Here is a 26573-nt window from a genome sequence, read left to right as displayed (position 1 = left end):
ACTATCTGCACTATCGGTGACGCTGACAGTGCACGATAAATGTAGTTTTTGTATATTAAAAAAAAGACTCGGCTCACATTCGCCTAATCAAGTCGTTAGCAAATCTATTTTTACTCTGTTACGAATCCACGTCACTCCGTAACATATTTGCATAATGCCCGCCCACGTTCTACGTCATAAACAACCTGCCCGCCATCTTACAATTAACGTTATCACACTCTTGTTAAATGTGACCGAGCATTCATGCCGGGTTCGCTTAAACACTTTGTGATATAAAAAAAACAATAAAAAACAAGAGCACACAAAATCCTTTTTAACTGTTTTTTCTCCAACATTCACTAAAACTGAACTTTAACACTCGCAAAGTGTGCATGCTTATCTAAGGCAAGCCCCGAGGGGATCACACACACACACACACGATGTGTAAGTCCATGGGAAAATGCATGAGTAGTAATGGTGGACCAGCGCTGCCGTTATTTGTTTGGACGAGAGGAGAGATTGCTGTGGATCATTTTCTTTCGAAGATTTTTCAACCGGATTTTCTTTGACTGGACATATTCCCCGGACTTCTCACCCTCCGTCATCGGCCTCTCGGACTTCATTAACCGGGATGAGACCAAACCATACTCCTCTAACACACCCATGCACCCCGTGCATGAACATAAAACGCAGACTTAAGACATTTTCCACTCACTCGCACACATACACATTTTACACCGTTTATTATATATAGTTTGTAAATATTGTTTATATCTTTGTTTGGTTGTTGTGCACCTTTTTCATTTACTTTATTTAGTTTTGTATAATACACATTTGCTTTATCTACTTGTGTTTGTCCTTTTTGCTTACCGGTCTTTTAACGCAACACCGACACAAAGATAAAAGACCTCTCGATTTTTGTAGCCACAGTTAATATAAAATTAGCTGGTCGTTACACGGTAAAACCGACGCCATTTTTCCTATGTATTTACGGGTCTCCAGAGCCGTCGTTCAGTTATGGTCATGGACGTTTCGTTTTCCGACCCACGCTGTAGCGGTAGACCAATCATAAATCACCGCGCCATCTGACCAATCACAGCAGTGAGGGCTCAAGGAAAGGCGGGGTTTAGACGGACTGACTCTTCCAACTGCTTCACACGAGTCGTTTACGAATCATTTAGAAGTGTGGTAAAATTAAATCTATTTTTAGAGAAAACCAAAGTGTTTTTTGACCTTGCATACATGTAAACCTGTTTTAAGAAACTCATTAAGCTATAGTAGCAACCTTTAAAATGGCATAATTGGGGCACTTTAAATTATTGAAAATGCTTTCCAAACAACACACACTATGGCACAGTATGATATTTATTTATTAGCTAGTTTTGCCTTTTTTATCACTTTAAATGCCCAGTCATGTTCACAAAACATCCAGCACTGTGACCTAAAGCGCTCGAAATTTAAACAAAACTATCTTAAAAATAAATACATCAACACTTTTTGGTATAAATGAAATAAAAAAAAACTTTAAAACAATAATTCTATATTTGATCCCACCTTAAAGCTTCGGTGAATAAGAATAATAATGTTTATATCAAATTTAAAGTATAAACAGATTTATAACATGAATGAATTCTAATATTTTAATGTTGCAGTGATGAACAGAATGACATCAGCGTCAGGTCAGATGTGTGTGTCCTGATGCATTATGCTCTCTCTCCATTTCAACACTTCACTTTTTCAACACTTTATTCTGCTTCACACCAGCGAGCGACGTTTAAAAATCTTCCTTTTTTTTTTATACATGACCAGAGAGAGCTGCGATGCTGGACAGGCCACGCCCACGAGTTGAGGGTTAAAGAGTAAGAGTCCTAATTGTGTAAACTGCAGCGTTCAGGGCGGGGCCGAACTCTCATCACTCCATACAGCAGCTGATCACGTGTTCCTTCCTGTGACTGTGGATCAGGTCGCGTTACACACCGATAGCTGCAGAGCAGAACAACAAAGTGAAAGTTTAAAAATGGTATATATACAGTGCCTTGCAAAAGTATTTACACCTCTTGAACCTTTCCACATTTTGTCCCGTTACAGCCACAAACGTAAAAGTGTTTTATTGGGATCTTTATGTGACAGACCAACACAAAGTGGCACAGTATTGTTAAGTGGAAGGAAATTGATAAATGGTTTTTAACAATGTTAAAAATAAAAAATAAAAATCTGCTAAGTGTGGCGTGCATAAATATTCACCCCCTTTACTCTGATACCCCCACTAAAACCCAGTGAAACCCACTGACTCAGAAGTCACCTAATTGGTAAATAGAGAAAATATCCACACTTTGTAAACTAAATATGAAATTTTGCGAAAAATATAAAGCATCATCAGCATATGAGCGGCTGAACCGAACGCCGGCTAACTTGCGTGTACGTCCTGGAGCCGTGACACAAAACCTGCTTGTGTCAGTGGAAAGCCAGGCAAAGCAAGTTTACTTATTTTTCCGTGTATTTATTTATTTATTTTGCATTTTGTGTAAGATTAATAAAGACACAGCACTACGGGTCACAAGAATGTCATCAAGGATGGCAACAAGAAGAAAAAGGAGCCCCTTTTAGTTTGGTTTTTCAAAGCAGCTGGTGCTGAGAGAAATCATAAATTAAGATTAAGTGAGGTTTAATGTTTATTTATTTCATATTTTACTTTACTTACATTTCTATTCAAAATGTTTTGTTTTTATGTGCAATATGATGATAGCGTTGGAAATTGATTATATTGGTAATATTTTTAGGACGGCTGGAACGAATTACCTGCATTTACATTATTTCCTATGGGACAATGCGTTTCACAATATAAAATTTCAGTTTGTGTGCCGAGGTACTTCTGTACAAATAATACTGAAATCACTGTTGGATACGTTCCTCAGAATATCTGATGTATGCCTTTAAATAATTTATTAACCAAGAAAATATACATTGCCTATATACAGGATGGTGCCAATATTTACGGTTTAGCGTTAACATCGTCATATATGTTTCTGCTCGGCATGGCGACTTCGCAAGCGTGACAGAAACTCATTTAGCATCTTTAATGTAAAATATTATGGAAAGCCTAATCACAGCACCAAAACTCGCAGTGAAGCATAATGAACCGAACTTACGGGCACCGCACGAAACCGCCTAGGGGAGATAGGGGTATTATTAGTTAACAGGTTATGGGCCAAACTTGTGATGATGATAGAAAAATTATTAAGGTCTTGATTAAAACAACATGCATGAGGAATCACAAAGGAGTTTTCATTTTCTGCAATGAAAAAGTACTCCAAATACAGTGAACAGTTTGCGAGTGTTCCACAAGACGAGTAAAAGTATTTTTAAAAATTTTGACTTGGAAAACAAACAAGTCTTGGTTTACGAGTACCGAGTATTATGTATCACGCATGCGCTTCTTGTTTTGACGCCGAGCGTCACGTGATCACAACTGAGCTAACGTTTTTTTCTCTCTCTTGCACTGTGGAATTGTGGGTAATCGTCTCCCCTGCTGGGTCTTAGTGCACGTCTCTTACTGGTATAATCAACATCCGTGCACGCGTGTACTATTTACTATATCACTGTGACCGCGGGTGTGTGAAACATATTTTATTTTGTGTCTGTGTGTGTGTGTGTGTGTGTGTGTGTGTGTGTGCAGCGTGCGTGTAAAGCAAAAGCAAGTCTTATTAGAGAAGTTAAAAATCCATTTTCTCTCTCTGTTTCAGCCTGTTATGTGTGCGTGCGCGTAATTTGATACTGTGCCCCTTCACACACTCTCGCCTCTATACACCTCCCCACACACACACCCTCCTCCCCCTGAGTGACTCAGGGTTCAAGTCTGGGTCCATGTGTGATTCAAAAAAAGTGTAGAAATAATTACAATCACTGTATTCATTACAGTCCAAAGTCCAAATTTTATATATTCTATAAAAATAAAGACAGAGATGAGTAAAAGACAGAGGGAGACTCACTAGTTTGCTGCGAGCCGCACGAGACTTTGTATGACGTCCATAAACTGATCGCCATGAGGAAAGTCGAAATGAAGCCAAAAACCTGAAAGAGATTAGCAAAGGAGTTTAGATTCATGACTGTCACACTGTACGAAAATAACAAAAATATGAACAGCATCCACATTTAACCTTCACCAACCTATTTCCATACACACACACACACACACACAACTCGTTTATATCAGAACACATTCGAGTGCAGACGAGAGGAGGACATGAGAAGACTGCTTTCACTCCTCTGATTTAAACATACTAACCATGTAGAGCATTGTAGAGCATTTATTGTTTATTACGGAATTGTGTTATATATAAATCGTAAAATGACTCCCTGTTGTTTTTTTTTTATTCTTTTGTGTACAAAAATTCACGTGTTTTATCACGTATAGTGGGCGTGTGCACTGAACAGATCATTTGTATTTGGTGACGCCCATTTTATTAGGTACACCTGGCTAGTACTGGACTGGACCCTGTTTTTTCTTCAGAACTGCCTTAATTCTCCACCACAGTGCTGGAAACATTCAGTAGATATCAACATAAGATCGCTGCAGACTTGTTGACTCTGTGACTCTCCCGACTGTCCAGCACGTCCCAAAACTCTTTGTACTCATTTCCGGAGACATAATTTGGGAAAATGTATTCTTTTTTTTTTTTTTTTTTTTTTTTACACAATATTACAGATTTTATTCCCGCCCCCTCATACAGTGAGGTCACTGGCATGTTAAAGAAACCAGTCTTTAGAGTTGGGACACCTGTTATCCCGCGCTCATAAAGGGATGGACTCACCCAGCAGCAATACTCAGACTATGGTGTTTAAACCACGCTCAACTGGTACTGAGGGGACAAAGTGTACCAAGAAACAACAATTATACCATTAGCCTGAACCGCTGACACACACCAGGATGGATCCATGTTTTAAATGTTGTTTACGCTAAATTCTGACCCGACCATCCGAATCGAGATAAGACCAGGCGATGTTTATCCAATCTTCTGTTGACTGACTGTGGTGAGTTCATGTGACCTGTGGTCTCTTGCTGCTGGAGCCCATTTGCTTCAAGCTTTCATGTGTTGCTTCATCTAGAACCAGTCTGGCTGTCTCCTCTCACAAGGTATTTTGAATATTTTCTCTTTTTCACGCCGTTCTCTGAGACACTCGTGTCTGGCTCCAACAACCACGTCACACTCAGAGTCATTTACTTCACTTTCTTTTCCTGTTCTGATGCTCAGTCTGACCTTCAGCGGATCGCCCTGACCAGGTCTACAGGCCTGAAGGCTCTGAGCTGCTCTCGTCTGATTGGCTGATTAGATATTTGTTTAATTAAGCGGCCAATGAGTGAGTATTAATAAGTCGATGAACATATCTGAAGAAATGTTGAATTAGGTACGGATTAAGAAAGGCGAACGCTCTGAGATCCCTCTTTGACCGCGTCTAGGAGTCATGAGGAAGTGTGTGACTGTTACACACACACAGCACACGGAGGAGTGGAGACACACACTTGAGAAATACCAGACCGGTCACTTCTCGGGTACTCTCTCAGAAATCACAAATTGTGGAGAGTCAGGAGAACAGATCTCTCTGGATAAACACCAACACTTTCACTGGAGAACTTTTGGGACAATTTTCTTCTCTGACATCATCTATATTTAACTTTTATTACTCAAATTTTACCAAAGGGTGTGGTGCAGATCTTCAGCTGTTACGAAAACACTCACACTCTTTGTCTGTTTGTGAGTGTGTGTTTGTGTGTGTGTGCACACACACACGTGTGATTTCCTGTTTTGTTCACCACAACTCTACTTTTTAATATCCACATTTTCTCTCTTCTTCCTCTTTTAGTTTCTGCTGCTCTCACAACTCCATCTGAGGTCATGAGGTCCCTGACTCAATAATAACATATGTGTGTGTGTGCGTGTGTGTGTGTGTGTGTGTGTGTGTAATACACTGCTCAGGACAATATTTGATTTGTTTCTCTACATTGAACCCATACTTTAAGCTTCATTTAAAAATCTCTAAACTGAGACAATCTGAGTGATGGGATTTAGGGGTCAGAGAGACAGAGAAAGAAAGACACATACACACACACACACACACACACACACACACAGAGAGAGAGAGAACCTACAGCGTTAAAAACTGAAAAATTTATATTTAAAAAATGATACTTACATGATGTCATTACATCATATTTGGTTTATGAAGCAAAAAGTTTACCTTTTTTCTTACTTTTTTTAAATCGATAAATGCTTATTATTACTTATTTTAATACCATATATATATATATATATATATATATATATATATTTTTTTTTTTTTTTTTTAATGTATTTCTACACGGGTTGTCCACGACTTTTAAACATTTAAATTATGAATTTCCGCTGACATGAACAGACCGTGGAATGATTTGGCCTCACTGGTTTGAATCTGGGAGCACGATGATAGAAATTGTCTGTCCTGTAAATCTGTCCTAATGGTGAATAATCCTTATTCCAGAAATTCCTCAACATAATAGAGTTTACAGTCCAATACAGTGGAAAACAGCTCTGAGACAGAAGGACATCTGGGATTCCCCTTACGATTTAAAAGCGCAGAGACAACACTGTCATGACATGTAAGATTCATTTCCTTCAGTGCTGTTATGTTTTTTTGCCCACATGATGGCAGTGTGGGGAAAGGGGACAGAGATTTAGTCAGTAAGTGGATTTAGTCAGAAAGACCCACTTTGTCAGACTTAAGAACAAATCCAACTTACAAACATGCTCCTCGAACAAAACTCTTATTCATTTTTATCAAGTTTATATATATGCGCAACATGTTGCAGTTCCTCTATAATCCTACAGGTGCTCTAAACCATTTACTTTATTTGCTAAGTGTGTTTAGAACTGTCCCTGGTTTTTCCCATCATTAATAATTATACAGAAGGAATATTATTTTAAGGGCTATAAAGTAGAAATAACAAAAAGACACTCCAAAACAAATATTGTCCTCATAGCATTTCTTTTTTAAAACATGTTTTATCGCAGCACGGTGACGTCACATCTAACGCTCCGTTCTAGTAAGATTTTACTCACAGATCCGGCTATGAGAGCGGAGAGGTTGTAGCTCTTCACCGCTGCTACGATGGATGCGATGAAGACCAGCAGGGTTCCCAAGGCATAGTGGAAAAACTCCTGGGAATAGAAAAGAGAGAAAACGTCAGTCAGACAGACGCCTGTAAAACAAAAGCAGTCTGGTTAAGCGTGCATGCGCTCACCGTCAGCGTCCAGTTAATGCAGGGGAGTTTCGACTGCAGCCTGAACACGTACATCAGGAAGAAGATGAGGAAGGCGAAGAGGAACCAGAGCGTCACCACCTCGAAGTAACGGAACGCGTCGTAGTCCGTCCACCCGGGGGCGCAGTGGACACACAGGAAGGCGATCATCAGGCTCAGCTAGAAACACGTCTCAGTATGAGATAAAACCAAGCAAAATACAAATATATGTATCTATTCTTGGTAAATCAAAAAGTAAATAAGGATCAGAAATCATTAGGATTCATTACAGCGATACGGTTCAAAAGACTTTCACTTCTCTCATCAAACCTCCATCTGTGTATCGTTTGAACTTCAGATCTCCGTGCGCATCGCTTCCTGCTCATAAGCAACACCATGATATTTTGTAATTGTTGCTATGTTTACCTCTTTCCTGGTTACGCCTGGTGTTAATGTTTGAAATGTCTTGTGTTGTATTAATTTATATGCGTTTCCTTTTTTTTTGCATGTCAACACAAGGTCTGATTTGCAAACACGGACAGAAAGTTCTGGAAATGAGACGAGAACTTAATGAGCGGCTACACGAGCTTTCTCTTTCAGTAATATCTTTACATTTCGCACATTGGAGGACCAGAAACTAGTCCCAGAAACGTTCCTGTCTGTCCTGCCAGTCAGATTATGTCACAGCATGATGCACAACTGTCTGGACAGGGGTGATGCTGTAACCTCTCGCAGCCCGAGAGCTGATTGGCCGAGCTCTCTTAGAGGGGAGGGATGAGAGGTACTTGCGCTCCCACATTAATCACAGCTCTACAGCCAATCAGGGGTGTCTGTGAGGTCACACACGCGGAAGGAGCAGCTAGCGCTTTCCTCCGAGTGTGTTACTCCGCCCCCAACGGTGCATAAGCGAGCAGTTCAAAAAGATGCGGTCTGCTGGCGTCACGTGGTTCGGAGGAAACACGTGATAGGCTTCGGCCCTCCCGGCTGAATTGTAGTAGTAGCCTTAATGTGGAGCCCCCTAGTGACGGGGACTAAATTAGAGACATAATCGAGGGGAAAAAAACTGTCTGGACAGAATTTACTGAATCTTTTGCAGTCCTTAGATCCCTGCCTGAAGTTTAATCTTGATGTAAACAAACACCTGCACCAATAGATATTAATTAGAAAAGATAAAGTGAATATTTTTACTGGGATTAGTTCATATTTTCACTTTGGCTGAAATAACAGCGCTGAAGTGGTATAAGTGAATTTTAACACGCTGGAGTGGTTTTAAGACAAAACTTCATCTTTATCCTTTGATCTCCTTTTTCCATTTCTCATCTGTGATTCACTCTCCGATTACCGAACAGGGAGTGTATTTGTCTGAGCACCAAAGAAGGACAACTTAGTGTAAACAAGGCGTAAGATACTCAACCTTACAGAATGGGATTTCTTTGTATTAATAAGTTAGACAGAGAGTTCTGCTGTACAGAGAGACACACAGACATGTACGTGGGCTTCAACCTCAAATAATAATAATAATAATAATAATAATAATAATAATATTACTGATTACATTAAAGATCGGAAGATTATTTTTAGATTTAACATTTTAAATGTTTCTACAAACTCTTTAACCGTCAGGGACGCGTACTAACGCTAGTGTAGAGATCTATTCTCAGTGGAAGAGAGATCTCCTAACATGGGCTGTACTTCCCCACGGTGTGTGTGTGTGTGTGTGTGTGTGTGTGTGTGTGTGTGTGTGAACCTCAGTGGTTTCGCTCTCAAAGCTGAATGACTTCCCCTCTCATGAGACCGGAACACATCTTATCCTGGCCGTCCAACAAATAGCAAACGTCCTCTTTATCTTAAAGATAAGCTCCGAATACAGGATCGCGCTGGGCGAGCCCGAATCGCCATGACAACACCGACAGATCTAACCATCAACCCATCAGTCAGCTCTCTTCCCTCTGCAGGTCTCCTCTATAGTTAACATCGGGGCCAAATGGTTAAAATTCTGGGTTACTGATCATAAGGTCGGGGGTTCGAACCCCAGCACCATCAAGTTACCGCCGTAGGGCCCTTGAGCGAGGCCCTTAACCCTGCCTGACCCTGCGCTCTGACCCCAACTTCCTCACTGTGATATGCAAAAACATAATTTCACATGTGACAAATAATCTCAACCTTCACAGGGGGCGTGGTCAACTCTGGGCCAGAATAATATATATTAAAGCTGGAAACAAACTGAACAGATGAAAAGTAATTGATGTACAATAATGCAAGTGTAACAGATCAATAAAGAGTTTAATAATATTAACATCACACACACACACACACACACACACACACACTGCAGGTTTAAGGCTGGTTTTAAATAAACTCTTGTCCTATCTGAAATGCAAACAAAAAAAAATACTTTTGAACATAATATTAATGAAAATCTTGTTTTCTTACCACTTGGGCAAGTTTTAATAATCCTTGAAACGAGCGACAGTAACCGACGTTTAAAAATCCTCCATCCGACGTGGTCGTGGTCGTAGTCGTGGAGGTCGTCGTAACAACCCTGTGCGACATTTTGTTATTCTTATTTCCTTTTCAGAACCTTGTACGGGTTTCAGTGTGTGTGTGTGTGTGTGTGTGTGCTTTAAAAGCGAGTGCGCACACTGAGCTCGTGCGTGTGTGTGTGTGTGTGTCCGCTCCAGAGTCCTGTTGTAATTTCTGGGGCGTGACTTCGGCTAAATCCTAAACCGCTTCACATCATTCACAGGTATCACGAGGATAAACTTTTAAGTGCGTCCAGTGCCCTAGATAGTGCACTTCGTTTTCAAAGTCTACACATATTTGGACACAGCCATGAGAATGAAGGCGGGGCTTAAAGCACGTTCAGAATCCACTGGGAACCCTGCGCGTGGCGTTCGCAAAAAATATCACTAAGTGATTAAAAAAGCACGTTTGTACCTACAGTAAATATTAATTATTTAAGTAAAATCTCTTATTTAAGCAGAATGTCACATCAACAATCATATCTGTGTGGTCTAATATTGAATAAAGCTTGCTCATTTTAAAGCCTTAAACGGTCAAAGAAGCCTGCTGGTGCTAACTGCTATAGCGAGTTTGTTTTCCCGTTCTGTGCTGCTGCGCATGCGCGGCTGCGACTCAAAATCTTGTTTAAAAATGCTAATGCTAATCTGGCGTGAAATAAAGACTGATTTTCTATTATTATTATTATTATTAAATTATATTTCGTTTCTTTAGTTTATAATTCTTAATAGTTCTACTTAATACTATTTATAACTGAAAAAAAAAACATTTACAATCTTATGTTATTTTACTTTTAAGTTACCATAGAGTATCACAATAAATGTGTTAAAAACATTTTAAAGGTTGCATGTTTAAACAATTATTATTAATAAATATTTATAAATAAATGTAAAACATTTTCTATCACACTAGTAATATCCCCACCCCAGCTAAATTTAATAAATAACTTTTTAATATGCACATTTTACTCAGTAACGTTTCTGAAAGGCGTAATTTTGCTCAGTTTTATTTTCTTGTTTATCTTATAAAAATTAACAGTTAGGCCTTGTTCACACGGACGTTAAAATCGAGCGTTTTTCTTGCGTTCCAGCGAGCGCGGATCAAGCGCGAGTGTTTTCTACATGTAGGAGTCAATGAGAATGTTCACACAGGGCTTTGGTGACGTGCGTTTGTTCGGCTGCGCGTTTATACGGCATCAAAAAACGTTGCATGCAGCTTTTTCTTGGCGTTTAAAACCCAACGAACGCAAGGAAACCGCTTCTAGTTCGTTTTCTTCGCGTTCATTTTACGCTTCGGAGGACCGGATATATCCCGTGATCCTACATGCTATACATAGGGAAATGCGGAAAAGGGCAAAAAAAAAAATAATAATTTTTTGTAAAACGTACGCAGAAATTTTCGCATTTCTTCATAAACCACAAAAAAAAACTTCTTTTAATCCGACGTTGTGCGGTCAGGGAGTGAACCCAGTAGCGGCGGGCTTTCATATCCAGTTCCCGACACACTGCCCCCACAGGTTAACACACAAACTACAATTTGGGTTGCAGGCTGACGTTAGACAGAGACAAACCAACGCCGGTGTAGAATTCAATCAAGCGCCACCACAAAACACAACATAAACGTCTAGGAGGTTCAGAGCAAGTTCGTTTATCCAAAAATTTAACGCCTGTGTGAACAAGGCCTCAGGAAGGTAATCTAAAATAAACATTTCGTGATATGTCCTTAGAAGACTTTTGGTTACAATCTTTTGAGAAAATGGTGAGAACCCAAAAGAATAAAGACAAAAAAGACCCTCTCTGAGTGTGACTCTCAGGTTTCTGGTGAACTCGACCCTGCTCTGGCTAAGGCCTTTGACCTGATGATCACAAACATTTTTAAAGTAATAGATGAAAAGCTAAGTCCTCTCGCCGCGACTCTTCACAAGCACTCGGCAGAGTTCCAGGCTCCTGGTAAGCGGTTGGACAAAGCGGAGGCTAGGATATCAGCATCAGAGAGTGCTACTGCTACACATGAGCCTAGGATTAGCGAGTTGTTAGGGCACTGACCGAGAGTTTGTATATGTCTGAGAACCACAATGGGCAGCTGAATATTCAAAGACAAAGAGAAAGGGAGTCCGGTGGATTTCTTTAAATCGTGGCTGCCAAGTTTTCTTAAGATAACAACTAAATCTGGGCGTATTAAATTGGAAAGAGCTCAGCGTTCACTAGCAATAACTTTGTTAACTGGGTGAGAGAACTTTATAATACTCCAACTGCAGCTTTACCCACTAATGGTATGAGATCTAGCAACTTTTCCCTTCACCGTGGGAATCGGCAGGGTGACCCCTTCAGCCCATTGCTTTTTGATGTTGTGATAGACCCATTGGCTCAGGCAAGGGAGAGTGCTCTGATATCTGGTATTTCTGTTGGGAAAAAGGAACACAAAATTACTCTCTATGCAGATGATGTGCTTATTTTTCTGTCTAACCCACAATGCTCCATTCCCAGCCTTACTCGTGTTATTTCATTATTTGGTTTTTCCTTGGGTTACAAAATAAATTTAGCTAATTTTGTCTGTCCTGGCTGGGAAGGATCGCCCTTATTAAAATGAATATCTTACCCAGGTTACTTTATCCTTTACAAATGATCCCAATCCTGTTATCTAAGAAGGTTAGAGTGCTTGAAGGCTGGTTGAGTTCTTTTATTTGGAGCAAAAGGAAACCCTGTTTAAAGATGGCAAAACTCCAGATGACCGGTTCCGAGGGGGGCTTAGATTTTTTCAAGTATCAGACTGTATCAGTTGGCTGTTCATCTTTGGGTGATAGCGGGTTGGTTTAGATATGACCCTGCCTCAATTTGGCTTGATATGGAATCCTTCCAGTCTAATGTCCCCTATGAACTCTGTTGTTTGTGAAAGATTCCAAGTCTGTAAGGAACTTATGCACTAACCCTAATACAATAAATATGATCAGGGCATGGCGATCCATTTGTACTTGAGAGGGGCGTGTTCATCTCACATCTCCTCTTACCCTTATATATATATATATATATATATATATATATATATATATATTTGCCAGTCAGTCGTAATTATATGTAAGCTGCTGTTATAGAAAATTAATCAACACATTCTGACCAATTACAATCAGAATTTAGCGCACAATTAAATACACAAAGTCACAGGCATGCACTATACATATAGTCATGTAACCATTTGTTGTGTTCAGTCACTCCGCAGTGTCCATTATGTCCTCGTTATACAGGACCTTAAATAACACCAGGAATTCCACTCAGAATAGCATTCAGACAGCTGGAGCTCAGAGCTCCTTCAGTAACTGTGTGAATGCCGCATTTCACCCTGTTAGAAATGTATATCTAGTGTACTACAGAGCAAGTTTTTCCTCTAACAATTATGTACAGGATACAGTAAGCAAAAGATGTAGAAGTAGAAGAAGTAGCTCTTTATAGGATGCATGGTCTAGTGCACCGCATAGAGTCAAGTCAAGGAAGCAAAATTTTGAGACAAGTAGGCTTCTGTACACAGAGTGTAGAGTCTATAGTTTCATTATTTTTAGCAGTTTATCATGATCTGAATACCAAGTGGCTGTAGTAACACAACTGACAGGGCGTGGTCTAGAGGTGCCATTTGTCCACCCTTCATGAAGTGCACAGTGTGTGGGCATGAGGAAGCCTTGTGGGATTAAACTTTCATGGTTTATACGGTTAATTTTAAATGCAGAAATTGAAATGAGATGATGGGTTGCTATATTCACACTGCAGGTGAAGGTCACCCAGATTTTTGTGGTTTGTATGTTTTTCTCAATGTAAAGTCAGGAGTCAGGAACAGGTCTGCAGTTTTTTGCAATGTGAACAGTCAAATCAGAATTAATGCGACTTTTACGTTCATATGACTCTATGTTCGTTGCAGTTCCAGACTAGAAAAGATAGAGGACAAGTGTGAAGGAGGATTTCAGTGGTGAGTAAGTGATGTAATGGAATTCCCACACATATGGGTGATCTTTCTGTACAAGCAAGGTTAGAAGGGCATATCACAACTTCTTCATGTTTAAAGAGATCTCAAAAGAAACAGCCACATGTTTCAAAGTCAAAATGTATAGAAACTAAGGATGCAAACCAAAGAAGAGGCTGAAGAACATGACCTTCTTACAGTGAGCTTGAAGGCATCATGGGACGCTAAAAATGTTCTGGAGGAGTGGAAAAAGATCCCCCAACCTGATCTCCAGGGCAGCTTCCTCAGAACAGTTATTAAGGTGCTGATCATTTCAAAGATATAGTTTTTTACAACAACAAAAAATCACAACTTAAAATGCAATCTTAAAAAAAAAAAAAACATATGATTAGGTAAAATTATACAATGCCCCTGTGCAATGCTGGAGCTCAGTACCACAGGGGTTCTTTAATTGTTTTTTATACTGTTTAATCAGTGAAGGGTGCCAACAAATCTGGAAGACACAGCACAAAAGTGGTCATAGTTTCATATTTTATATTTCTATATTTGAAATTTTTTTGCATTTAAGTAAGAGTAATAATCGGATTTTGTTCCTTGGTTTTGTCTTATTAATAAAAAGTAAAGAGAACGGAAGCGTTTCCTGTCTGTGGGCGGAGCATTGTGTTTGTTGCCATGGTGATAGCGCAGGGGCTCGAGAAGCACAGTGAACATTCTCATCATAAACAGGAAGAAACTAATTTGTTCTCCAGAAAACAGAACTGAGTTTAAAAATAGGTGAGAAACGGAGAGGGAGAAGCATATAGCCCTAACCCCTATGTGTCTGTCTGTCTGTCTGTCTGTCTGTCTGCTTGCAACTGATTTGGTGTTAGACATAACAGAGGTTAAACACATGATATGTAAATATTTCTACTTTGCATTTTAAAGAATGACACTTTATTCTTTTATCCACTTATTATTATTATTATTATTATTATTATTAACATTATTATTATTATTTAATAATGTTAAATATCCAAGCTAGTTCCTGTTGTCTTTATAAACATTAAGCACATAAGCACTGTTTCATCTGCCTTCAGGAATCACACCAACCATAAATGACACAACCTTTACAAGTTGTATTAAACCCATGAATCCATGAAACAAACAGCTTCATGTAAAATGGCTGCTCCACTCAGAGTGCACGCTGGACGCGTGCCGTGTGACCGTGAGTCAGACATGTTGACCGTCTGTCTTTAAAGACTCAACACTTGTTTCCAGCCGCTAGAGGAACCGTGTGGCACAGCCATGGACGTCCTGCGCTTTACCTTCACGCTGCTCCTAATCGCCATCTCGGGTAAGAACCATTTTTATTTAACTGCAGGCTGACGGTGTTCAGGTGGATCAGGTGCATGAAAAAAAAATCCAAAGTTATTCTTCTGTAATCTGCTTAAAAACAAAACAACATTCTCCTTCTAATGGGAATTGGCTAATGGTTTCCATTAAACTCATTTTTCCATAAAGGTCTAATCCATATCCAGGATGGAATATTTTGACCCATCAAGAAATATCCAATACAGATTGTTTTACTTCAGTAGAAGACATGTTAATCCACTATAAAGACGTACCATTACTAAACATCACTGTGCATTTTTAGTCATTACAAATAATTATCAATATTACAAGCTATTACCACCTACCCATTGTATTAGGGCACGCCCACTTTAGCCACCGCTACCAACCAGTCAGGGTGTTTGCTAACACGTGCTTCCTCTGACGCACACGAAGGTCCCGACTGCATCTAGTTCACGCACCGTGAGAGATCGCACCAAGAACACACTTGGAGAAAAGCGCTATCCGATCCCTTCTGTTTGTGTGAGCTCAAAGACGCCCATGATTGGCTGGTGTTTCAATGATTGATGATACTGGGAATGCAAGTATGCCATGCTTGTGGCCAACATGTTATCGCTGCACCACTCAGGAGCCCCATTACTAACCAATACTAGTCATGACTAACCATTACTAACCATTACTAATCATTACAAATAATAACAAAACATCTTTAACTAGTACTACTCATTACAAACCATTACGATCATTACAAACCAGTATTAACCATTCCGCACCAATTACAAATCTTTATCACTCATTAATAGACATTACCATTACTACACATTATAAACCAGTAACAACCAATACAAACCAATACAACTGGTCATAGTAAACGAAAGGGCGTCAAATTCCTAATGAACACCGTTAACAATTAAGCATCGCAGTTTAATCATCCTGCTTTGTTATTAATATGTTTTATTATCGTGGATTTATTTTTTCCACTTTCATGTCTAGCTTTATCAGCCTACGATGACACCTGGTCCGTTCAGGTTTCCCCCGAGGTGCGAACTATCGAGGGTTACCCCGCAGTGCTGCCCTGCTCCTTTACTCACCCTGCACACACCCTGCACTCCTCCATGAACGTGGTGTGGCGCTTGGGCCACGCCCGCGCCAGCACCATACTCTTCCGTTGCTCCAGCCTCAACGGCAGCCAGCATTGTGAGACCGGGCCGGACCAGGACCAGAGGTATCGGCTGGAGGGAAACCACAGAGAGCACGACCTGACTCTGCGCATCAGCGGCACCGGCCTGCAAGACAACGGGCGCTACTACTGCAGCGTCGAGCTGCCCGACCATCAGCACGCCAACTTCGAGAACAAACTGGGCACGCGGCTACGAGTGGAAGGTAACAAGAACTCAGGAAAGACAATCTCACAGGGGTTTGTTCTTTATATTAAACGTATTTTCACACTCTTTCACAAAGGTTAGCAACCCCTCCAGGGTTCTCTGTAAAAAAGAGTTTATTATCTCAACGTGTATCAGACTTCTTAGTTTTCTGTCTTGATGTGTACTTCTTTACGTCCAGCTCCACCGCGGATCCTAAGCTTGTCCGTAGAGGGCAGCGTAGACACAAGTTTGAAAGCCCTGTGTCAGGTTCAGGGCTCTCCGCTACCCGACGTCCAGTGGACAGGTTTAGACAAAGTTCTCGATGCAGATAACGAAGTCGCCCCGCTCCCACAGGAAGCTCCGGATCGCCACAGAACCACCAGCCAGCTCCTGGACGTCCAGCCTGGGGGACAGTACACCTGTACAGCGTCCAACCCTCTTGGCAACGACCAGGCTACCGTCTACATCCTTCCCCCGAGTCCAGAAATGTCCAAGCACAACAGCCACAATGACGATGTACTAACCATACCTCTGCTGCTTGGGTTAGCATTAGCGGTTAAGCTGCTTATCTTCCTCGGGGGTCTGGGAGGAATGATCATTAAATCTCATGTTGGGTCCAAAAATCTGAGTCAATCAACCAAATGATGTTTCTCAATCTCAGCACACGTTTCTCAAACACAGCTTTTATGGTTAGCGAAAACCAATCAGCTGCTTGATTAACCCAAACTCCACCCATTTCAGATTGATTGATATGACACATTTAATAATATAATATTGTTTTTACTAACAGTTTTCTGTGCTTCAGTTTCAGCTTTTCACATTTTTAATCTTCCCTTTTTATCTTGTCTATTGTTTTAAAATAATTGTGTGGTTTTTATTTTTAATTCCTTATTAACTCTATTAAAAATTAACCCTGAACATTTTTCCTGTTTGTTTCTTTAAAATATATCATAAAGGTCCTACTAATAAATACACGCTCACTCTTTGAAACTTGTACGTGTGTGTTATTGCACAAAATCAAAATGACTTTCATAACCAACAAAATATTTAACAGGGTTTTTTTATTGTCATATTTTCATCATCATGTTTAAGATGAGGATCTGAAACATACATTATTTATTATTATATTTAAATAAATATTTATTCATTTTTATCTTTAAATTCAAAAAGAGACAGTGAGAAAAGAAAAAAACATTTTTAGTATACTCTGTGGATACAGTAACAAGGATTAAAATAATCTCAAGTGTTAAAATGTAAGTACACTGCATTAAATATTCCAAGAAAATGTGTTACATGTGCCATATGTGCTTATATAATTATATATTTGTATAGGATAGAGATATTTACAGGATAAAGGAAAATAAAGCTTTTTTTATTATTATTCATGTATAATATCCTTAGAATAATTGTGATGAAAATAAATTTTGACAAACAGCAGTGGAAATCTGCACACAGTTACAGGATGTGAGAAGTGCAGCTACTGCTGAAAAATATGGAAAAAAACTCTTTCTTTATTGGTACTGGCTAATGCTTCGTGTTAGGATGAGCTGCTGCGATATTAAGTGTTAAGCTACTAAGCAGCAAGATAAATATTTACTTTTCATTATAATAAAAGTTAAAACATCACTAGCAATGCACTATGCTGATAAGATGATTAGCATCCATCTAATGGATTGCTGTGTCGTTAGTATTAGGTTGGACTTAACACATATTAAAGAAACATGAAATAAAGAGCTGCTGATGCTGGTGGTCGTGTCTGAGTTGGTGGTGGTCAACATCTAAATCGCTTAACTACCCGTATCAGTGATGGAGCTCAATATTACCATTTTTCCTTGACACATGGGCTGCATGGGCGTGCAACAGCGCTTGGTGCTCCATTTGAAATCCGCACTTTTGTCCACAGTAAGGGATACACACATGCCGCTCGAAGGTTCGTTGTCTTTCCAATCGGTAAAGGTGATGTCGTTGCCGCTATTCCAGTACCAATCAGAGGTGGTAAGGTTGCGTCGCATGCCGAGCCACACGCCACCTGCTGCATTCATGTTGATAAGCGACTGAACAATTTTGTGTTGCGTAAACTCTAGGTTGGGACTCGCCAACACCATATTTTGACTTTCACAGTAAGCCCGAGATGCCTGCCAACTCATTGTGTTGTTAGAAAGAGCAAATGGAATAGGAACCACAACACAACCGTTGGGATCTGTGGAGCAAACAAACATAGTTTAAGTGCACAGACAGTTGTCTTTTCATTGTTTTTATAGTCTGCAGGACTTACCTGGCTCGTCGTTTAAAACAATTGCCGGACCTCCAAAAGTCACCGCTATGTTTGAAGTCGCAATGATGTACACCCCAATCGGTGAGGAAGGATGCCAGATAAAATTTGATGACGGATTGGTTATGCTTGCGGTAGTATATGAGTACCCTGTATCATTGAGAGCATTCCAGGTTGCAGACAGAGGAGTAGTGCCCATTTGGACTTTATCCTTTTCACTGGTTAGAGCTATGATTAAAGCCATAGTGTTGGCAGTCGCAGTGCTGTGTACCAAGAAGCAGCCAGCAAAACTTGTTGTGGGGAGGAGCTCGACTATAAGGCCTGGATAGATTACATTGACGGAAGCTGGCTGTGATGTTGTGAGGATTGTGCTTCCGGTGCTGAGACCTGGGAAATAAGGGAGCATGGTTATAGAACCAGGACTAACAGACGACTTCTGAGAGCCAGACGTGATATCAACATTGTTCTCTGAGGCTACAAAAAGACCCATGCCAGTGGCATTATAGTAAGGGTAGAGGAAACTATCTCCCAGTAGGCTGGTGGGACGGAGTTGGTGCGCAACCATGTTACACTTGCAGTTGGGGGTGTCGATACACGGATTGGTAAGGATCACAGCCACTTTTCCCGTGGATGAGACTTGAAAATAGGAATTACTGCTCGGCAGCTGGTTCAGCGAATAAGGTCCGATTGTGATCACAGAATCAGTGGTACCCCCACCATCAGTGGTTTGGGTCACCGTCACGGTGTTGTTAACTGCTTCTGCATTAATAATAATGAGTCTGAAACTGAAATCCATCGGCACAGTGGTCGTATCAATGAACTGGGAGACATTATAGGTGTTCAGCCTGACGGCCAGATCGGTGTAATTAAAGGAAGGGACCAGATAATTCATTCCCAGGTTTCTTGTAGGTAGAACAACACTGGTCTGTATGCTGTCTCCTCGGACGCTGACAGAATACACAGTGATGTTGTTGTTGCTGGTAATTTTGACCACATTCCCAGAGGGGCCAATCTGATTCACCTCTCCGTTATTAACAGGGACATAATACACCTTCTGTCTCACATAGTTTGTCGAGCTCCAGATACTTTGACTATTTAAGAAGACTTGAATATTAGTGCCATCAACTAAGGTGGTGATTTTCAGTGTGAGGGTGAGAGTTGCTGGATAGTAGTAAGCAAGGTTCTCTGGAAAAGCTGTGACAAATTCAGTGCCGTAGTCAGTAGCATGGACTGTCGAAATAAAAAAATTGAACACACTCGGTTATTAGCATACCCTGGAGTTTCACAGTCTCTGAATTTCAGATTAAGAAATATTGTGTGTTTAAGGTGTGTATAAACACGACTGGAACCCACAATGAAGAACTACATTACTTACCTTGACATAAGATCGACATAATGAGTATGAAGGGGAACATGATTAAACAGCAGAACCGGGCGCTTCAAACAGGCCGGGTTCCTCAAACTCAGGACTCTGTGGTATCTGTAGAACAAGACAGAAACATACCCAAGTGCTTCACAATTGTTTAACTGTCATTAAACAATTTCCTGTCATCATTAAACATCATTTTCTGTTTCGCCACATTAAAATATATTTTTAAAAAGTAAACACTTAACTGTCCTTCAGCCCTTAAAGGTTCCATATAGAGCCCTCTACATAGCAGAAACAGCTAAGAACCTTTACCTATGCAAACCCTCGAAGACCTCTTTTTCATTAAAAAAAAAATCTTCATACTGTATTTTTAAACAATATGCAGAACTCTTGTTCTTTGGTTGATTCCCAAGAAACCCTTGAAAGTTTTAGATAGGACCATATAACAAAGAGCCATTGAGTAGAACCACTGAAGATCTTTTTTGAAATATATGCAGTATACTTAAGTGTGGGTTCTATGTTCTGGGGTCTAGGTTCATGTTCTTTCCTTTGAAGAAATACTTAAAAGTTCCATCGAAAGTGTTTATCAGAATTGGATTAATTTTGAACTTTTAGTTCTTAAGTTGTAATGATCCTACATTACATTTACATTACTTCACTACATCATAACACGGTATGCTAGAGCATGTTAGCTAGCTTGCTAACATGGCAGCAGAGAGATTATATTCACGTTAGCTGACTGGAGAAGCTAATGTTGTGTTATTGAGGACAGAGTTGCTACACTAATCACAGTCACGCTGAAGCTGAAGTCACGTATGCGGTTTGCGTGTCGCTCTGCGCGATCAGGGTGTGTGGAGCAGATTTGTAAATGGCTGAGATCGTTTGCATGAACTGCTCTGTTTATTTAACCTGTAATCAACTTTTCTCTACTTTTGGTTTAATGCTGTTTTTTTCTTTTTACTGAAATATTATTTGAAAACAAACAACATTTTGATAATATTGTTTATAAAGCTAGGATGTTAAAATACTGGTGAAATTATCAGATTAATAGGAAATATTAGAACCTTAAATTATTAACTTATTAAATCTATAAGTAACACCAATCATCAATTAAATAAACACTTAAATGGTTTACATGATAACTGTAACTATAACTGTTAATGTTGACTATGTTGAATATGTTTTATATTTATGTATCATATTCAACAGCTTTATTTTTAATTATATAAATATATGAAAATTACACTGTATTTATTAGCAGTTGTTGCCGTAGTAGAAGTTTATTATATTACATTAATATTATATTAAACATGTTTTTACATTTACATTTCTAAACTGTTTTATTTTTAACTCTGAAAACAGACTTTGAGTGTGTGTGTGTGTGTGTGTATGTGCACGCATATTTAGACATCTAGAACATAATTAAAATCAAAATTAAAAATGCTTTTTTTTGTCTTTGTAATAAAGTCTTATCAGTTTTGTATCAGTTCCGAGTCACAGCCTCTTACTGTATTATTATAATTATTATTGTTGTTGTTGTTTTTAAAGTTGATAATTTTATTAAAAGCAAAAATGCAAAATCTTTCCCGTATGTGTGTGTGTGTGTGTTTACACTGGCCGGGTCTGTCCTGCCTGATTTGCATTGATCTGCTTAACAAAACTGTGAATGTGCCTTTCCAAGAGATCTGTACACAAATGACGACTTAGAGTGTGTGTGTGTGTGTGTTATAATCAACTTGTGTGTGTTTAAATAACAATTGTGGCATAAAAATATATTATAATAATCAATGCACGTCTAAATCATGAGCAAATATAATCACCAGTTAAACTTCCTGTAAGAAATTTATATATTTAAGATTATAACATCGCATATGTTTATGAACAAGAAAGAACATCAAAATAGAGAGATTTTATTAATTTGTTTGTTTAGTTGGTTTCTTTCCAAAGTTCAATTAAATAAATGCTCAGCTCTGTTTAATGTAAAAACACACAAACCACTGTACTGTAGAAGGAGCCACAGAATTTACATCAGAAAACATAACACAACATATGATCGAGAACAGGAAAATAATCATGTTAGAAATGATAACGTTTACGCATCTGTAAAACTCTCTCATCATTACATTTTTAACGATTACAATCTCCCAAGTTAAATCACTCTGGACAGTAACACAGCGTCGGCTAAAATTGTTCCAGTGCTCAAAGTCCATTTACGTAACTTGAACATGTGTCTCAAATATATAAAAAATGTATAAAACAGGACCAAAGATGTAACCTTGAGGGTCACCGCTCAGTGACAGGAACATACTAAAGGTGTTTTTAAGTGTATAATCATATAATGTTGCCCTCGGCTTGCTCACCAGGGACAAACTGACCATTTTGATTCATACAAATTCACATTTCATACAAACTTAAATAATTCTTTTGACTGTGTAAAGCTGCTTTGCGGCAATGAAAATTGCTAAAAGCGCTATACAAATAAAATTGAATTGAATTGAATTGAATAATGTAAATCCTAACGCTAAATCAATCATAAAATCAAATCAGTTTTAAACCAATTTATTTACTTTAAATATAAAAATATTAAAAATAGAAAAGAAGAAAAAGAGAGCCGAGTACCTGCCAGAGCAGCGTTCCGCGATCCTCCAGACTGAATGCGTACGTGGTGTGTTTCTGTCCTCCTTCTGACGTACACACTCAGACATTTGACTTCCAAACTTTCACAAAGAAATTTCACAAAGTTTTGCATAAAATCCGACCAGAGGAGCTGAAGGAGACTGTGTACTTACTCCTCAGAGCAAAACCTTTTGGATTTTACACACAAGTTTACAGTGTGGCGAAGTGAAACACATTGCAATAATGTTTCAGGGAAGAAACGCTTTTAACCTGCTTTTATCTCATCCGTTTACATTCGTTCTGTTCAGGAGGGAATTCAGTACTTTACTTCCTGCTCCTTTACAAAATATTGCTTATAAAAGTGAGTGAGATTTACAGAAGACATTGAGTACAGTACAGCGATGAGACACTTAGACATAAATCTTTTGAACAGGGCAAACATTTTAAAGAATGGCGTCGATCCCGAGGTGTCTCTGAGCTCACTGCAGTTGCCGCCGTACAGCCCTGACCTCGCTTCAAGCAAAGGAGTTCCTGGGAGGCCAGTGTTTTAGGCGTGAAGCAGGCAGTCTGATCATGGATCCAGGATCTTTGAACTGTGGGAGGAAACCAGAGAACCCTGAGGAAACTCACCACGTGTTAACCACTAAGCTTCTGTTAAAAACTAAGCTATTTTTTTTGCGGTTGTTGTATTGCGATGAGAGTCGTATTTGCATTAACAGACAATACCATATAATCTGAAATTAGTTCTGAGGAAGTGAATCCTCTAAGTCATGACCCAGATTCACTCCTTTCTCATTCACTCGTTAAATCGGGTTAATCAGTGACTCATATTGATTGAGTTTTGCTCATTTCATATTACATGACTTAATTGAATCAATTAATAATTGTTTTTTCCACCTGAAGCTGAATTGAAAACACTCCAGGTCAGGATTAAGATATACTCCTCTCTCATCCACTGAAACGTTTGACTCAGTGAATCCTTCCTTTTTTTAATTAATTAACTCCGATAAGTATACTGATTCTATTTAATTAAAAGCAAGCAAGAAGAAAAGTCTTCAACAACTCTTTTATTTCACACAAAAACTATTCTGTTGACATTAACATCAATTTATGCCTTTAATAACGGAAACAGCTTTAGTTAAATCTGTTAAATCGTCACAGTTTTATTACATCACTACATTCAATATAAGAAAAAATTTAATTAGAATTGTTTCCTGTGAGCGTTAACCTTTGTATTTTCATTTGTACGAGACGTAAATATCTAAATTTTTATTTCTTTATTCTTTGGCAAAATAAGATTTAAAAAAAATAAGTAATTTCAATGAATCATAATGCAAACTGAAATTATGTGAAAAACTTTAATTATTTATTTTCTAAATATTTTACATCCAGTTCAGCCAAAACTTTGTCCTGTCCTGATTTAAATATGCTACTGTTGCATGATGGGGGTGGAGTTCAAATCAAATTAAATCATAAACCAGGTCATGACATCACCACTTGTCCATGTTATTTAAATTTATCGTGATAATTAGGCTCCACCTATGAGTTTAGAGTCGTTACGTCCCCGGCGTGAGCTTTCTGATGTTATGTTTTATTGTGGCGATGGACAATCTCGCTTCTGCCTGGCTGATCACAGTTAACTTAAGCTCCGCCTGGGGGGCGTGAGCCTCAGCGCGCTCCTGATGATTGTCTTGAAGTTCTCCGCTCGTCTCTGGGACGCGCCGTTTGTCTGCGTGGTCCTTTTCCTCGTCCACTTCCTCCTCCTCTTCCTCCGCTCTTCCTCCTCTGATTCTCCAGCTCCTCTTTACTGCTGGCCTGCACCCACAGCGCATCGAAGCTCCCGGGCGCCTGGTATCCGGGCGTGTTCGAGTCCAGCGGGTCTCTGGAGAGCAGCACCCAGACGGCAGGGATGTTCCGGTTCACGGTGATGCTGTCGAGGCCGGCGCTCGGCTCCAGCGGCTCCCACGTCTCCTGCAGCGAGCTGTACATTATACGTGTGACCTGGTGCAGTCCGCCCATGCGCCGCTTCATGATCTCAACGCACGTGATGGCCTTGGAGACACTCGGGCCGACGCCCGTAAACACGATCTGACGGCACAGATGGGACTCGCCACGCGGTTCGGCCTCCTCTGGACCTCCGCCGCTCTCTGATGGCTTCTCGGCTCTGCCCTCCATCCGGCTCTGAGCGAACCGCATCAGGTTTCGGATTTTGCTGCCATCTCGAACCCGGACCACGGGAGTGCCCTCGTGGAGGTCAGTAAAGGGGCAGAGACACGGCTGCTCGACCACGCCCGCCTTCCTGTAGTTCTCCATTTCACCGTCTGCAAAATAAACACAAAACGGCTTTAATGTGAGCTACATTTAAACCACTATCACCTAAACTTACTAATTACCACGAGGAGGTATCAAAAAGTTTTTTAGACTAGTTTTGTAACACACCAACAGATGGCAGCACAGCATGTCTTATTTAACATTCTCGGGATTGTGCATTGAAAATTCTATAGCGAACTCGACTGCCAGGTTTTAAGTCATGTGAGGGAGGATGTAAAGCGAAAAAGGCAAAGCTTGTAAACAGAGCTTATCTCAAAACTTTTTAATATCCCTCGTATATAGTTAATTAACCAGCCGGTTAGTGGCTGTGCCCATGATTAGCCACTAGGGGGCTCAGTGAGTCTCAAAGCAGCTTTTTTATTATACATTTTAGTACAACAGTCCGAAAGACAAACAATTAATTAATTTATACATTTTATTTACAAAGCGGTACTTATTTATTTTTTACATTTATGCAAGATTTATTTAGTGAAAATAATCTTGTACCTTTCACACTAACCCACTGATGAACTTCAGCTAATCCAGTTAGCACTTTAGCTATAATATTTAATCACCTCAGGACTCATGCTGGACTAAACTGCGCTCACAAAACCGCCCTCGTTCACTTTAACGCGGCTAAACACCACGACCTGCCTCACACACACACAGTGTTTAGTGTTTGTTATTTAAGCTAGCTTACACACAAGCTAATGCTAACTCGTTAGCATAGCAAGGGAACGCGCGTTAACCTGGCGCGTGCCCGCACGAGCAGCGTTCACGCGCTTCTGCAGTTTGTGCGGGTTCTACTTCCGGGTCATGCTCAGTTTTCTCTCTTTTAAACTCTTTTATTCCTATCGTTTCTCCATATATTTATTTTTGCATTATATAATTTATACTTTTTATAAATTCCTGGTGGCACTAAGTGATAGTTTGTGTAGATTTTCAAGGACATTACTTTAAAACATAAACACTGTTTCTGATAAACAGGAGTCTAATGAAGTGTAGACTGTTTAAATTAATGGTTTGTGTGTGTGAGTGTTGTTTTGTGTTATCCCTTTCCCCTAAATTATATATAAATTTATATATATATATATATATATATATATATATATATATATATATATATATATATATATATATATAAAAGTTAAACCATCAATCAATAATTAAGTGTTTTTTTCTGCCTTTTTTTCTCTTCAACTCATCAAGATGTATATTTTCTGTTGTTCCACTAGGCGGCGCCAAAACACATGAATAATGGTGCCTCATGTCCCCCCCCCTCAGTGTCTGTACCGCTTCACCCTGGATTTAGCGCAGTGCTTGTGTGATTATATGGTTCTTTAGGTTTTATTTGTTTATTTATTTAGCTTTTATCACAAAAAAAGATTAATCATGTATGATGTATGAGACACTACTTCTATTATTATTAAACAGACTGTTTAATGATTCAAGGTGGGATTGACAGAGAGATAGAATAAAATTAAATTTAAATAAAAAAATTAAAAAAAATAATTTATTGTTACATGAATGTTCATAAAAAAGAGTAAATAAGTAATAAAATTTATTATTAGAAAAAGGGAAAATATGTAAAAG

General features: G+C 39.4%; 4 protein-coding genes across 6 annotated transcripts; 1 reads left to right on the top strand and 3 right to left on the bottom strand.

The window, feature by feature from the left end:
* Window positions 1-1331: 1331 nt before the first annotated feature.
* Window positions 1332-9925, bottom strand: cmtm7 (CKLF-like MARVEL transmembrane domain containing 7). The gene is made up of 5 exons (XM_053490714.1): window positions 9686-9925; window positions 7256-7432; window positions 7074-7172; window positions 3969-4050; window positions 1332-1962 (listed from the first exon to the last, which is right to left on the bottom strand). The coding sequence occupies exons 1-5, from the start codon at window positions 9803-9805 to the stop codon at window positions 1949-1951; spliced, it is 492 nt and encodes a 163-aa protein (XP_053346689.1). The 5' UTR covers window positions 9806-9925; the 3' UTR covers window positions 1332-1948.
* A 200-nt stretch (window positions 9926-10125) lies between these two features.
* On the top strand, window positions 10126-17319 carry si:dkey-11p23.7 (V-set and Ig domain-containing protein). 3 transcript variants are annotated; one of them, XM_053490712.1, is made up of 5 exons: window positions 13466-13530; window positions 13679-13726; window positions 14797-15053; window positions 16043-16432; window positions 16613-17319. In XM_053490712.1, the coding sequence occupies exons 3-5, from the start codon at window positions 15005-15007 to the stop codon at window positions 17056-17058; spliced, it is 885 nt and encodes a 294-aa protein (XP_053346687.1). In that variant the 5' UTR covers window positions 13466-13530; window positions 13679-13726; window positions 14797-15004; the 3' UTR covers window positions 17059-17319. The 3 variants fall into 3 exon arrangements, with proteins under 3 accessions (XP_053346686.1, XP_053346687.1, XP_053346688.1); XM_053490711.1 differs by lacking the exons at window positions 13466-13530; window positions 13679-13726 and adding an exon at window positions 10126-10194; XM_053490713.1 differs by lacking the exons at window positions 13466-13530; window positions 13679-13726 and adding an exon at window positions 14424-14494.
* A 277-nt stretch (window positions 17320-17596) lies between these two features.
* On the bottom strand, window positions 17597-19911 carry LOC128516984 (uncharacterized). The gene is made up of 2 exons (XM_053490707.1): window positions 18689-19911; window positions 17597-18613 (listed from the first exon to the last, which is right to left on the bottom strand). The coding sequence occupies exons 1-2, from the start codon at window positions 19575-19577 to the stop codon at window positions 18201-18203; spliced, it is 1302 nt and encodes a 433-aa protein (XP_053346682.1). The 5' UTR covers window positions 19578-19911; the 3' UTR covers window positions 17597-18200.
* A 3811-nt stretch (window positions 19912-23722) lies between these two features.
* Window positions 23723-25754, bottom strand: rpp25l (ribonuclease P/MRP 25 subunit-like). The gene is made up of 2 exons (XM_053490621.1): window positions 25488-25754; window positions 23723-24991 (listed from the first exon to the last, which is right to left on the bottom strand). The coding sequence occupies exon 2, from the start codon at window positions 24981-24983 to the stop codon at window positions 24339-24341; it is 645 nt and encodes a 214-aa protein (XP_053346596.1). The 5' UTR covers window positions 24984-24991; window positions 25488-25754; the 3' UTR covers window positions 23723-24338.
* Between the last annotated feature and the right edge of the window lie 819 nt (window positions 25755-26573).

This window comes from Clarias gariepinus, unplaced genomic scaffold (genome assembly GCF_024256425.1).
Source record: "Clarias gariepinus isolate MV-2021 ecotype Netherlands unplaced genomic scaffold, CGAR_prim_01v2 scaffold_30, whole genome shotgun sequence".
Lineage (NCBI taxonomy): Eukaryota > Metazoa > Chordata > Actinopteri > Siluriformes > Clariidae > Clarias > Clarias gariepinus.
Note: the sequence above shows the minus strand (reverse complement) of the source record. Positions and strands in the feature narration are given on the sequence as shown.